The sequence below is a fragment of the Oreochromis aureus genome, linkage group 22, assembly GCF_013358895.1.
Source record: "Oreochromis aureus strain Israel breed Guangdong linkage group 22, ZZ_aureus, whole genome shotgun sequence".
NCBI classification, from domain to species: Eukaryota; Metazoa; Chordata; class Actinopteri; order Cichliformes; family Cichlidae; genus Oreochromis; species Oreochromis aureus.
Genome location: NC_052962.1, coordinates 5174840 through 5190325, shown reverse-complemented (window position 1 = coordinate 5190325; position 15486 = coordinate 5174840). Strand labels below are relative to the sequence as shown.

Here is a 15486-nt window from a genome sequence, read left to right as displayed (position 1 = left end):
TGGGATATCTTGCTTCAGTGTATCAAAGTTTTTAAAGGTTCATCCATTTTTTGGATTCTAGGGTCATGGTGGATGGTACCTGTCCCAGCTGTGATAGGGTGAAAGGTGGGGTACACCTGCATAGGCATTGGACTATGACAGGGGTTTCTATGAAAAATAATATTATTACTATTGTGACTACTATTAATATTAATAGTAGTATTAATATAAAATCAAATTTATCAGTATTTAAATCACCAATATTTGGGACATGAACCCTGACCTCTGCTCTGTGCACCCAAATATGTACAGCTAAATTTAATAAAAGCAGCCTTATCCAAACTAATTCAGAGCAGATTAATACATATTCATGTTATTGTTTTAGGAAATTCACCAACATTAAAGTCTTCACAAGTTCTTAAAAGCTTTTTCTCCTGTCTGCAGTGACATTAAGCAGCTTTAAACTGACACAAGCTCAACACAAGCAATACTCACTAGAACACACTAGAACAAATTAGAACATATTAGGACTAGGGTTCTAATGGATCCCTAAATTTCATTTGATCAGTTCACTTCAATTCAATTCAATTTTGACTCAGACAGTCAGAAATATTATAATTAGGATAATTTATTAGTACATATACATATTTTTGTATCTATGCATAAAAACAAAGCTGACATTTGTGAGACTTCTTAGGAGGTGTGAGCGTCACAGCAGATGGCTTTGTGAAACTGAGGATAAAAAACAGAAAAACATGAAGGACATTTTCCTGGCCTGGCTTTTTATAACCATCTTAAAAGTAAAACAAAAAGGGAAGAAAACTATGAATCAGCATACGAACATTACCTGATGCTGCTGAAATGAAGCTGGGCAAAGTTAAAGAGGTTTTATTAGAGACATAGTAAGCATTTTGCAATTTTGCATGATTTGCAAAAGTTTAAATTTCTTCAGTATTGAACAGCAGATCATTTTTGAAAAAACAAACAAACAAAAAAACAGAGGCCAACAGTACTGTACACAACGGTAGACTGGTGCGTAACAAGCAAGCTAATAATGCAGAAAACTGAGATTTAACAGTTAAGTACAGAAAGAGCTGTGCAGGATGTGTGATGGTGGAAGCAAGAATGCCAAAGTAAGACGGAATTATCTGTTTTAGCTGTTTGACGGTTGTTGTTTTGTGAGCTTTAACCTGAGATTAACCTGTGTTTCTGGCAAAATATATCTATATTTAAAAATGGATTCAGACTTTAATGAATCAATATCACATTATTCAAACTAAAATCAATTTGAATCAGGGAAATCAATTTTTCAAACCCAACTTTAACTAGGAGACAGAGTTTATTATAACTATAACTTATAATGTTATTAAGGAACAAGGAATTATTGTGTGGTCCTGAGAGTTTCTGATAAAACAACAACAACAAAAATAAGCAGGAAATGCAATTGCTCTGTTACTGTGTGTTTTCTCGTTGTCTCTCTCTCTCTCACACACACACACACACACACACACACACACACACACACACACACACACACACACACACACACACACACACGAAGTTTATTTCCAAATCACAGTGACAATGTGTTCCACAGAAATATGCATAGAGTTAAAAAAAATAAATTAAAGCAAAATAATGAAGAAGGAAAAAGGACAACACTGAGAGGACGTTAAAGAAAAGCTAGTGTGTACAGGCAGGTATTTAAAGGTTGTGGACTGAACTGACTGAACTGATTTAAAGTGAGAGGACCCTTGTTACACATAGTCGGAGATGAAACGAAACTTTCCCTCCACCTTTGTTTTAATTCTGAACTGTGAAGCCTGTCAAAGTGGCCGACTCCTTGGTCTGATGGATGCAGAAGCAGGGGTTAAATGTCACATCGGAACAGGTATAGCATAGGTACAGCAACATGACAGAGCTTAAGCTGTAGTTTATCTTCTGAGTCTGATTCAATGTGACAGAACCCACTGACCTTCTGTACTTTTATTTTGAAGTGAGCTTCCTGTTGTCTGTGGGAATCAGGGCAGAACAAGAGTTTGAATCCATCTGCTGTAGGACATCCTGAAACTAGAACCAACCTGGAGCTGGGCTGGACTCTGGGATCAGGTCCAGAAGAGGAATTAGGGGCACTTTAAGCTATAGTCTAGGTCCAGCTTGGTTCTGAATGACTGGAGCTCACCTGCACCTTTGATCCTGATGTCTGACTGAAACTAAGAGCTGTGGGACCATCGAGCAACAGGAAGCCGGTGAGACCGCAGAAACTTCACAGCCAAAGTTTCCATCTGTGACCAACAACGATGCACTGTTACGCACTGAACCATGCAGGTCAAACTGATCTTCATCACACATACTTATCATCAGTGTGAACACTGAAAACACACACACACACACACACACACACACACATAGGCGTGACAGGATCTATTGAATTGCCCCCTGCTGTTGGCCTCAGACCTGACCCCATTAACCAATCACAGGTTGAAACAAACACCCTTTATCTGGCAGGAAGTGCCCCCCTACCTCTCTCTTCTTCTTTGGTATGTGTGACTCCTCTTAGGACCTGCAGGTCACCTTTCATTCATCATCACAAAGAAACTTCATCTCAGGAATCAGTGTTCCACACCAGTAACCGTGGCCCTAGGAAACCTGACTTTTCCACCTCGCACACACCTGCCCTGGCTATCTTAAAATGTCAGTATCCACAGGCCTCACTGCTGCAAATAGGAAATAAATAAACAGAGACTACAGAGCTATGTTTTGTCTGTCTCAGGTGAGACAGACAAGCGCTATATGAAAAGCGCTATATAAATCCAATCCATTATTATTATGATACAAGGTGAAACAGATGGAAGTGAGCAAGCTCCCATACTACGAGGTCCCACATAGCCAAAGTCTCTTTCTGTTTTCTAGATTTAGCCTAACATCAGCGATTGAGATGAACGGTCACATGAAGCTGGTTATCAACTCATTAAGTGAACCCAGGGTTTAACCTTTATGTTTACAAGAAGGGATGGGGCTGGCACCGTCAGAGGCTTGCACTACAAAGAAGGGCTCCATCTTATCCAGCTAACTTCAGGTTTAACCCTGGATTCTCTGTGCTGTGAAGGTGGTCCATTCTTACCTGGGTGTATCGCCATGGTAACTTATGCTATCAAATTAGAGATCAATACAAATTTGTTCTTTGATTTTTTTTTCTACTGGCAGCAAACAATTTTACAACAGTTTTATATGTCCTGTTTTAGTATCAGCTGTTAATGCTTATAGAAATACGCATTAACAGCTGATACTAAAATAGGACATCTACACTGCACCTGCTGACCTCATATCAAATCTGTACTAAGTTTGAATTCTATTTTAAGATTTAATTTTTATTCTCAAACAATAAACAGCAGCGAGTCTGCAGCTGAGAGAAAAAGAATTGAAACTTTTAGGAGCAGGCTATGGGTTAGGCTGTGGCACAGGAAGCTTTATTGTTTCTATGAATACATTTTAAAATCTCACAGTTCTAATGTGCAGCAATCACCTCAGCAGCACTGAGCGTGCTTAGTCTGCTTTATTTACTTATACGGCTTTGTGCCACAAATCACCAGTCATTATACTTTAGGGCTATAACAGCAACATATAAAGGTATAGTAGAGGGTGTGAACAGTGTTGAGGTGCTGCAGAGAACAGCCTGAGGAATGTGGCCATGCAGCTAACTGGAAATGATGAACATCAGGAATCCTGTCTGACTGCTCATTCCCAGCCACAGGAAATTCCTTATAAGTCAGTAAAGGTGACTTCAAACTGTTTCTGTGTAGAAGATTCAACAACAGTTAAGCTAAGACCTTACTGATGGTTCCCATGGCTTATGACTAGAGGAGACAGGGATCAATCCTCCAACCTTCTGACTGGTGGACACCCTGCTCTACCACATGAGCCACCAGTCATGAGCTATTTTTCTAAATAATGAATAAAGCATACACTTGTTGGTCCTTCCTGATCTCAGTTCTGCTACAGTTTCTGAACAATAACATCACATTTTATGATAAAAATGTGTGACTGAAATCAAGTCATTACTGGTTCAGAGAAGCATGCTGACTTTTGGAAGAAAGAGTCGATGAGGTTTCGACAATTCAAACTTTATTAGCAGTTCCTCTGTATACACCACTGACTGGTTTCTCACGTCCTTAAAAACATTCTCTGTAAACTAAGGAGGGACTTATGTACATGTTAATGTGTGAAATCAGGCACACAAAACAGATCTGAGCTCAGCAGCTGATTTAATATTTCTGCAGACAAGAAGCCGGAAAGAGAGACAGGTTAAAGGACACATGGCAGAAAGGCAGACAGTCAGCAGGTGAAAAACATTTCTTTTCTTTTTTTATCTGAGAAAACCAAAGAAGCCAGAAGTTAAAACAGACACTGCTAGAAAACGGGGAGAGGAAACAGTTGGCTGAATGTTGAAATTCATGCAGTTTAGCTTCTTGTAGTCATGGCAGCTGGATTCCACTGTGGAGGCTGTGGGCTTGGCTCTGTCAGGAAACAGCACAGAAAACCTTGGTTCACTTCATACTGCTTCACTGCTCAGTGACTGATTCAAGTCTATCTGAGATGGACTCTCCACAATAACAATTATTATTTATGGCCTGCAGCCACTCCACTCCCTTTTTCCTTCTTTATCAGCTGCTCATTCTCCTCCTATCCCTGTATCCTCCTCTGTCACATCAGCCCTCCCAATTTACCAAACCCACGAACCTCCTCTGAGGTCTTCCTCTTTTCCTTCTGTAGCTCCATCTTCATCATCCTTTATCCGATATAGCCACTCTCTCACTGATTTCAAGTCCATCGTGCTCATCTTAATATCTTTAACTCCAAACCATCTATCACAGCACGTCTCACTACTATCTTCTAAACCTTCCCTTTCATTGCTGCTGGTATGCTCTGTCACAAATCACCCCTGATGCTTGTCTCCACCATACCTGCACTCTCTTCTTCACCTCTCTTTGGATCATTAAGCCCAGATATTCACCTGTCATTCTCTGTCCTCATAAATGTCCTGCACCACCACCTACACATATTTCTTCATGCTCTCTTGCTCTTGACGAAGGCTGTCGCATTTTTCTCCTCCCCTCCTCCTCCTCCTCCTCCTCCTCCTCCTCCTCCTCCTCCTCCTCCTCCTCCTCCTCCTCCTCCTCTCCCTTAGCTTCCCTGCTTAGCCTCTTATGTCCTTGTCTAGTCTCATGTTTTTTGTATTACTTTTCCCTGGAACACTCTCTCACAGTCTGTTTTCTAAAACCTAAAAGAGGAATTATGGATTTGATCAACTGGTCCCTAAATGCAATTGACACCCTTTTCTCAACGAGAAGTCTGGGCTCGGCTGAGCCTGAGTGCTGAAGATATCTACCTATTCGGAACCATGATAACAGGGTTCTTGCTGATCGGAGCTGGCTTGGCCCTGGCTTATCGAAGAATTAAGAAAGCGGAACCGGCTGTTCAAACCCCCACAAGGCTGCCCGCTGGGACTGAAATGATGGGACGAGGCGTGAGTTTCTCAAAATGGGCTCATTGAGTGCAGCATGGATAAGATCTTGGAGAAGCTTACGGCTGCCGTGAATACTCAGAATAAGATCTCTGAGTGCAAACTGGATTACATCTTGGAGAAGCTCACTGTGGTCGTGAGTTCTCAGAATGGGCTCTTTGAGCACAAGAATGGAGTGCAAGTTTGATAACATCATGGAGAAGCTCACGGCTCTCCAACGGGAGATTGAGAGACCAGTGTTGGACTGTTAGAGCAACTTTGAAATTCATATGAGTTGTTCGCACTAAAGTAAAAACCACCATCACTTCATGCGGATACCCTTTCGGCGCCAGCTGCGGTCTCAAGGCTGGAGCTGAACAACAACACCCTGATAACGACTGTGTTTAGACTGTTCTTCCCATTTTATGCAAGGCCACCTGGGTTGGCTGGAAGACTGTTTACTTAGCCTGGCAGGCCGAAGGACACTGTCTCAGCTGAACTCTGGACACATACACACACACACAGACATATATACACATGCAGATGTACACTCATCCCCCCTCCCCCTCCAAACGCCTTCGACGCTTATTCCCCTCCGATGCTGATGGTGGATCAAGGAGACCAGCGCTTATGCTGCAGGCCCGGATGCACTGTCTACATCGGCTGTCTCTCACCCTTTACCCATCCCTGTTGCTTGTCATGTGTTTCTTTGGTGTATTAAGAGTTTTTTCATGTGCTATGTGCAGAGGTGTTTTTTTTCTGTTCTCAAACTGATCTCCCTGTTGGAGCTCAGTCTGTGGGGAGTTATTTTTTTCTCCTTATCTTTCCTCATGTGGTGCATTTTCCATTGTTATACCTCTCTGACCTGTCTTCCCCATGTGATGTTTTTGTGTAATGTATGTATGGTCGGAGGGTAAGATGGCGCCGCCATTGCGTGCAATAGGTCGGCAGCCTTAACATGAAATTTCCCCTTGTGGGACTAATAAAGGTATATCTTATCTTATCTTATCTTATCTTATCTTATCTTATCTTAGTACCACAGCTACTCTCTCAGCAGCTGGTGATCCACAAAGACACAGCGAACCCCAACCTCCTCTATAGTTCTCTCCATCAACACTCTCAAAGCAAACATCACATCTGTAGAAGCTGCAAACAGTCCCACTTTCATGAAAACAAAATGCACAACACTGTGATCTAAAAATGCTCCTTGAATTGGTGGAAAAAAGAGACAGAGGTCTTTACTCAGTAGAAAAGTAAAGTTTTTTCTAATCTGTACACATTATTTTTGGAGTCAAAGAAAGTTAAATTTGATTGGTTAGCATAAGAATTACTGTTCCTTTTTCCTACACTTAGATTCTAATAAGCATTTAATAACTTTAGATTGACTACATGAAAAAAATGACACATTATTGTTGAAAATGCACTTATTTCTCTCAAGATATGTCACCATCTGGTTTGTTAATCGATGGTTCCTTTAGCGTGAACATTTTCAGGATCTACTCCTAAATTTTATAGAAAAAGGATACTTTGGGCTTTGGAGAACTTAAATAGGTCCCATGAAAACTAAGACTGTGTTTTCCTGTAATCTGTGATTATGGTTAAGAGGTTAGTCACCATCAGGAAAAACAATGTGGTATGGTACCTGCAGTTGCTGAGCTCCCACAGCTCAGAGGCGAAGAATCTAACTGGTAGCTACAAGAAAACACAGATTTTCATTTTTACTTCAACAAGCTGTAAAACACTACATGTTTCCACTTTGTGCTGCTCAGAGAAGAAGTAGATTTGATTCGGTCTGAAATGTGTTTGGCTGCGGATGTGATATGAAATTTACCCTGTGTGGTGGCGGGGGTGGCGTCATCTGACTGGTCCAGTTCGCCAGCAGGTGTTGCTGTAACAAGCATAAGAATTAAGAACCTGAAGCTGCAGTGACGCAAAGTCTGGTTTTGCTGTGGCTCCCTTCATCTGAACTCTTAGCCTTATTGTCTGCTTCCTCTAATCCCAGTTGAGATTTTCAAATGAAACTCATCTGATATCTGTGTGAATGTTTTCAGTCATTAGCATCTTAAATCTTTGTGTATTAATGACTTTGAATTCTTTAAGTTTTTTTAAGTTTTAAGTCTTTGAACTCTTCACGAGTGTTTTCCATGTCAGCCTCTGATTTTTCATTCTGGATTTTCCGATTGCTGTTTGGGACCACATGAATCTGTGAGATAAACAACACCAGTTCACCATTTTTTACCTTCAGTGGAGTCCAGACCATCATCAATTTCATCAGGTTCTTCAGTATCTGTATTTTCAGAATCATCCTGGAAATCATCCTCCTCCTCCTCCTCTTCCTCCTCCTTTATCTCTTGCGCCTCCTCATTTTCTTCCTCCAGTTCCTCCTGCTGCTCCTCCTTCTCATCCATATCTTCCTCTTTCTCTTCATTTTCCTTCTCTAACTCTTCCTTCTTCTCCTCTTCTGCCTCTTCCTCCTCTTTATCCCCATCTAGCTCCTCCTCTTTCTCTTCATTTTCCTTCTCTAGCTCCTCCTCCTCTGGCTCTTCCTCCTCCTTATCCTCCTCTAGCTCATCCTCCTCCTCTTTCTCCACCTCTAGCTCATCCTGGTTATCCTCCCCTAGTTCATCCTGATTATCGTTCTCTTTTTCCTCCTTCTCCTCCTCCACTTCTTTGAACTCCTCCTCATTTTCCTCTTCTGTCTCTTCCTCCTCAGCCTCTTTCTCCTTCTCCTCTACCTCCACCATGTCTTCAGTCTCACTGTCGTTCATCTTGCTGTCTTCTTCAGCTGGAGTTACACTTTCCTCTTTGCTCTCCTCTTCTATGATAGGCACCACCTCCCCCTCCTCCTCCTTACTGATATCTTTTTCACTCATTTCATCTCCCTTCTCCTTCACTTCCTGCTCTTCATCACTCAATGCCTCCTCATTATCATCTTTGTCACCATTCGGTGCTGGCTCAGACTCTGTGCTGGTGTCGGTGCTGGTGTCGGTGCTGTTTTCGGGCGCAGACTCTTCAGTCTCTGTGGATTGCAGATAATCATTATGTCCGTGATAACCATGAGGAATCAGCTCACTGTCCTACAACTGTGCTTGTACACTGAAAGTAAAAACAACTTTGTTATGAATCATGGATTCTGCTTCAATAAGAGCTGTAACACTCGTTGTGTGTGTGTGTCGTTTAACAAACTTCCTGAGGACGTCACCCAAAGTTGGAAGGAGGACACATGCTGAACTGCTTTTGTATCACGCTACACTCGCTCATTTCTTAATGATTGACAGACCTTTCTCTTTACTGAGGTCACTGATTCTCACTCTTTAATGTGTGTCAACACCAACTCAGCTCAACAGATGATCATCCCACCAGGTAATGTGTGCCAGCTCTGAGTTGTTAATTGCTCAGATATACTCATATTAATAATCATCATATTAATAAATTAGCTGATCTTTTTATTGCTGACTTTCTAAAATTGACAAGACTGCCATTTGGCTTAGAAATAAAGTGAACCTTGACTTGCACATTTCTGTGGCTTAGATATCTATGACATAGTCGGCAAAGACCAGGACCCCTTCAGAATTTTACTTGTTAACAACTTTCCAGCAGTTACATATGCATTACTCATCCACAAGTTTGTTAAATGGTAAAAAGTGCGGTTCTTATACAGCACTTTACTAGAACACTCAAAGTGCTTTAGTCAACACATATTGTTGGGGAGTAACGGAATCCAGGTACCAGGTTTACGTTTTTAAAATACAAAATATGAGTAACTGTTTTCCATTACAGTTACTGCTTAAATAGGTGAAATTTGAACACAGTTACTTTGTTGAAATAAATGGATTACACGGCGGTCATTACCTGTTTCATATGTTAGGCTATCCCCTCTCTAATTTTGGTAATTCCACACAATAAAAGGCTTTAATGTAAGCGTCCTGTTAATGTTGGTGGCGTCAATTGCACAGTGGACCTGGAGCCAGCAGTGCATGGGCAGGAATGCATTTCTTACGTGGAAATTCCGACACCACTTCACATTTAAAGAAGAAAGGGATGGGCGAAATCTGAGCGTTCAATGCAAACTCTGTTTGCCAGCAACCAAGCCGCTCTCAGCGTCAAAAGACTCCACCCTAAAGAAACGTCTGGGAGTTAGTTTTTTTAAAAAAAACTAATGTTAGCCTACTGCAACTACCTTGCAGTTGTGGCAGCTATCCAGGTTATGTGCCACTTCAGTATCTTTGATGTGCTATTGCTGTGTGATTTATTACTATTACTGAAGGCTGCATTACAACCTGCTAGCTGTAAATACTCATGTGCAGTACTGAAAGCAGACAGAAAGAAAACATATTACTGATACAGAAATATTTTTTTTCTATACGAGATCGCTGCAAAAAGTGCAGCCTTACCTAATGTCCACCCTACTGTTACTCATTTTATATTAGGATTTAAAAATCTAGTTGATATTGCTTTCAGAACTGCACATTACTTGCAGCTACCAGGCTGTTAATGCTATCCATCAAGTCTAACAGTCTGCAGTCTATGAATTAACCTCAGCTAATGGCAACAATGTTAGCTGGATGGCAAGTAGCCTTTAGTAATAGTAATAAATCACACAGCAATAGTGCATTCATGTAGTTGTAAAAAGCATGACAATATATCAAGTAATCCAAAATGTTGAGAATACTTTACTCACATTGAGTATCTTAATGGAATATGTTACAAACTACATTTTGGGCCATGTATCCTGTAATCTGTAGTGGAATACATTTTAAAAGTAACCTTCCCAACAATGTCAACACACCTCATTCACCCATTCACATCCATTCTTACAAACTTTCGTTTCTATGTCTAAGTGCTTTCACAGCAAAATTAATGAAGAGAGGAGTAGTTTGGTGTAGCGTTTCTTATGATTATAGACTACTTTTCTGTTAAAATATCTTACACAAGTCAAAAATAGTAGCATATACAATTATAATACAGTAGTTACGCCAGAACAGTTTGAAATTAAACAACACAAAGAGTTAAAGGAGGTTAAACAGAGATGTGTGAAGCATTTCCTGCTTTTAGGAGGAACAGTCTTTACTGCTGACTGTTATCATCCTTTTAACACTTTAGTGTCTATCACATAGATTTTCTATTTGTTCCTCATTTTTCCTCCAGTGTGCGATTTTTAAAAACAAAACCACGCCCTAACCTTGTGTTTCAGTCTCCTCTGAAGGATCTGAAACAAAGGTAAAAATGTTTTTCCTTGTATGTTTTTAGAAAATTTTACTTCCTCATTCTACCTTCATCTCTCAGCTTGCTTGCTCTCAGTCTCAGTCCATCAAGTTTAAGAACGTTTAAGAAAACTAAAGACAGGAAAATATTTACCTTTTGGCTGTTCTGCAGCATCTATGGAGATAAACACGTGTAAAGATGTATACAATGTAGATTCTTTAAGCAACATTTTAAGCAACATTTCAAAACTAGCTCCTTCCTGCACGCTTAAGCCAAACCCACCAAAAAATATGATGAGATTTCCATGTTTTACTGGGTTGTAGTCAGCTGGACAGCGAGGTGAAAAAATTACCTTCAGTTTCTTCAGGAGAATCTTTAATGTCACCTGAGAAAGATATAAATAAAACTTGAGTGATGCTTTGTGTGTGTTTTTTGTCATTTGTGTCTCAGCATGAAACAACAGACTGTCTCCGCTTACCTTCATCGCTGTCAGCTGTAACATCAGCTTCATCTGAACCACCTTACATGAAAGAAACAGAGTGAGAACAAAATCTGGGTAATTATTTGATTAATTCAGACTTCAAAGTGGATTTTAAGTTAAAATCAGCTTTATTACACTCACTGACCTGGTGGCTCAGTGGCATCAACTGAAGGAGCTGAAACACACAGAATGTTAAATGGACTGATTCTTATATAGTCTTCTTATACAGAGCCTTTCTACTCTTCACTTCACATAAACATGCTTATGCTTACGTGCTTTGTATCGAACATTCACACACATTCATGGTGCGAATGGAGAGAAACTTGGGGTTAGTATCTTGGCCAAGGATATTTGCATACAGACTGGAGCAGTCAGGGATCAAGTCACTGACCTTCCCATTAGTAGATGACCTGCTCTACCTCCTGCTACAGCAGTCCCATAGACAGATAGGTGAACACACACACAGTAATTAATGAGTTAAACAATCTCAGGTTAGACATAAAAAAAAAGAAATTCCCTTTCGTCCCAGCAGGAGGTCTAGCCTTTCAAGCTTGGGTCCTCTACCAGAGGCCTGGGAGCTTGAGGGTCCTGCACAGTATCGTTGCTGTTCCTAGGTTTGCGCTCTTCTGGACAGAGATCTCGGATGTTGTTCCTGGGATCTCCTGGAGCCACTTGCCTAGCTTGGATGTCACTGTACAGAGTGCTCCGATTACCACTGAGACCACTGTTACCTTCACCCTTCACATCTTCTCGAGTTCAGCCCAACTTTTTGTGTTCCTTCTTCCTGATGTTGCTTTTATTTCATATAGCTACATCTGATTACTGCCATTTTCCTCTGCATTTCCTCTTTTTCCTCTTCATTTTCCATAGTAACAGTGGAGAACACTGTTACTATGGTTGGTTAGTTATCACCAGTTTGTCTGTCTGTACCTGGAAGACCCACCCCGGTGTTGCATTTTGACCTCGGGACTTCGAAGCCATACTCAGCACAGATGTTTCTGTATACTATGTCAGCTACTTCGTTATGGTGCTCTATTTATGCCCTGCCTGCTGGTATCTTATACCCTGCTGTGATGTCCTGGATTGGGCATATAAAGCTAGACTCTGTCATAGCTCTGCGCTGAGCCAGAGGATCAGTCAGCTGCGTTTGTGTCTGACCAGATGTGCAGATGCTCATTCCTCCTTCTGTGTCTGGACATAAAACAGTAGACCAGCTCCTAAAACCTTCATCTCACCTTCATCGCTGTCAGTCATGGCATCACCTTCATCGCTGACGTCTGAATCAGTTTACAGAAAAAACATGGTAGAGTTTGGATTAAGCGATGCAACGATGAACTGAATCACAGCTGTAATCTGCATTAGATTTATTTTAAATTAAAAATTAAAAAAAAAATTACACTCCAGGCTCCACTGACCTGGTGACTCAGTGGCATCGACTGAAGGAGCTGAAGCACAGAGAGAGAGAGAGAGAGAGACAGGTGAGCACACAGATGGGTAAGGAGACAGGTAAGCAGAAAGATCAGTAGAAAAGTTACCTTCAGTTTGTTCTTCACTTTCATGAACATCTGTGGAAACAAAAAAAGAATTATGTGTTGGTGTGTGTGTGACTAGTAAAAATTGTGAAGTGTGTGTTGCATTGTTACCTGGCTCTGTTGTCACAGGTTCACTTGTCCTGCCACCTAAAAACAAAAGCAACAGAATAAACAATAGTGTGTGTGTGTGTGTGTGTGTGTGTGTGTGTGTGTGTGTGTGTGTGTGTGTGTGTGTGTCTGTGTGTGTGTGTGTCTGTGTGTGTGTGTGTCTGTGTGTGTGTGTGCGCACTACCATTCAGGTGCTTCAACAGATGCACAATTCTCTCTGGAACAGAAAAAAAACACACTTTCATATAATGACATCTGAGGTCTGTAGGGGGTGCTCACTGCTCTGTACAGCAGTGCTGCACCCTGATTGAGCACTCTGAATGGAATTGTTTTTGAAACGGCAGGATCAAAGATCAAATCTTTAACTGATGCAAGTGACCTTATATTTACCATCTTCTGAGTTTCTCTCTGGAAGAAAAAGAAATGAAAGATGACATCAGACACATTGACCTCATGTTTCATATCATATCATCATAACTGATGATTACAAGCTTTTAATACCAATGACCCTTAATTAGGTCACTGCAGTTAATACAATCTGTAAAATAAATCTGTAAAAACACTTGAATTGTTAAATAATTATAGGTTCATATAAAAATACAGACTGATAAACCTGATTGAATAATGATAATGATGTCATGGCTTACTCTGGACTGGAGCTGCAAGTGAAACAGCAACAAGCACAAAGAGCAGCAACACAGTTGACCTGCAACACACACACACACACACACACACACACACACACACACAATTTTCAATGCAAAGTGATCACGTGATTTGACTGCAGCCTGTTTGCATAATTTGTCTATCTTGGTAAAAACATGAAGAACAAAAGCTTTTCGACGAATCAGTTGCTGTGGTTTTGACATGTTTTCGATGTTTTTGCTAATAGTCTAAATGGAAATTTAAAGCTAAGTGTAAATCTGAACATAAGAACAGGGACAGATTTATCAGGAAACCTAATCAAAAGCAATGATTTTAGGACTTCCCTCTCAACACAACTGCAGGAAAGAAACTAAAGAACATGAAGTGATGAATGCGAGGTGATCAATCTCAGGTTAAATGACTGGGCTCCTTTGTGTCTCCTCCTCAGAAACACACAAAGCGTCTATTCTTTACCAACATATAGCAAGCCAGCGCGGAGAAGCTTTAAGGATCAGTGCTGACTGTCAGTGAGAGGAAACAGGATTTATTCAGCCAGCAAACAACCCGAACACGGCCTGAACTCAGACAGCAGCACCACACAGAGCCAGACTTCACGCTGTAGTTTACTTTGAAATTATTTCACCTCTGTGTGTTACTGTACAACATGAAACAGATCAAAGGTTGAAAAGGACCTCTTGAAAAACTCTGAAAGTCATCGGCTTCATGATTTTCTCCAGGCAGAGACCAGGGATGCCTCTTGAGCTTTGTGAAACCATTTAAAGCGGTTCAAAGTTTAAAGACAGTCTTGACCCAACAGGCTCATTTGTAGCTAAAGAATGAACTCACCGCTGCAGCATGTCGGTAATCCGCAGGTCGATGGAAGCTCTGATCAGGTGAAACTTCAGTGTATTTAAACTCGACTGAAAGAGAGCAGCAGCTTTTTATACTCCTCCTCTTCCTCCTCCTCCTCCTCCTCTCCCTCCTCCGATCACCTGGGCATCTGCACAGACTCACTTTGAGCTTCTTTAAAAGTGCCCTGTTTACATTCAGAGCACAGAATTAAATCCAGATTATTCCAGACCCTGTGGTGAATCAGCATGAAACACAAAAAGATGCAGGGTTAGAACAGAACACCATTCACTTATTGTTTATAATGAAACCAAAGTGGCGGTCTCAGAGCTGCTGCTTCCTTTAAATCAGCGGTCTCCAACCCCCGGGCCTCGGACCGGTACCGGTCCGTGAGTCGTTTGGTACCGGGCCGCGAGAGTTGAGGTTCAGGTGTGAAATGGTAAGGTTTTCAGGTTTTTATCGGTTTTCAGCGTTATTTTGTTATCGTTTTTATCGTTAACTCGGTTTTCCTGGGTCTTTTCACGTGTGTTATGAATAAATCTTCTTTTTTTCGGTACCGGCACTAGTTTTATTTTGTTGTATTTATCCGCGACACCTTATTGCCGGTCCGTGAAAATATTGTCGGGCATAAACCGGTCCGTGGCGCAAAAAAGGTTGGGGACCGCTGCTTTAAATGACCCTTGCCCTCTCACATCAGCAGGTCCCGACTCCCATGACTTTGTTCATCATTAAACTGAACTCCAGTTAATGAAGACTTTAACTCATTTCTCCTTGCAGAATGTTTTTTCGTGTTTTCTAAATTCACCTTCAGCTCCTCGTGCTTTCGTGTGATCAGCATTAAATTACTCTGAGCTGATTGTTATCACAGCACCAACGTTTGAAACGTAAAGCTGAGACAAAGCATCGTAACCACGTCTAACTTTTCCACCATGAAATGTCTGGAATGAAGATGTCTTCAGACATGAACCGGTTGGACCATATAAACAAAGAGCATCTTCTTTTCCTGTTCACTTCTGTATTGTTGATCTTTTGTTTTTAGATTTTTTATGAATCTGTATAGAACTATTTTTTTGGCTGGACTGGTACTTGTATAGTATGTGTCTAAACAAGGTATTTTACATTCACACACACTCACACTCAGAGTTCAGTAGTTCCCCTTCAATATTCATATTGGAGTAGCTGAA

The 15486-nt window shown here is 41.0% G+C and overlaps 1 protein-coding gene across 2 annotated transcripts; it reads right to left on the bottom strand.

The window, feature by feature from the left end:
* Positions 1–4086: 4086 nt before the first annotated feature.
* Positions 4087–14443, bottom strand: LOC116325070 (glutamic acid-rich protein-like). Of its 2 annotated transcripts, XM_039606177.1 has the most exons (16): positions 14300–14442; positions 13456–13514; positions 13199–13216; positions 12993–13025; positions 12812–12847; positions 12704–12733; positions 12584–12613; positions 12404–12445; positions 11314–11343; positions 11166–11207; positions 11040–11072; positions 10841–10861; positions 7722–8501; positions 7314–7370; positions 7125–7174; positions 4087–4496 (listed from the first exon to the last, which is right to left on the bottom strand). In XM_039606177.1, exons 1-15 carry the CDS (start codon positions 14308–14310, stop codon positions 7164–7166), a joined length of 1233 nt encoding a protein of 410 aa, XP_039462111.1. In that variant the 5' UTR covers positions 14311–14442; the 3' UTR covers positions 4087–4496; positions 7125–7163. The 2 variants fall into 2 exon arrangements, with proteins under 2 accessions (XP_039462111.1, XP_039462112.1); XM_039606178.1 differs by lacking the exons at positions 11166–11207; positions 11314–11343 and having other exon boundaries at positions 12431–12445; positions 14300–14443.
* Between the last annotated feature and the right edge of the window lie 1043 nt (positions 14444–15486).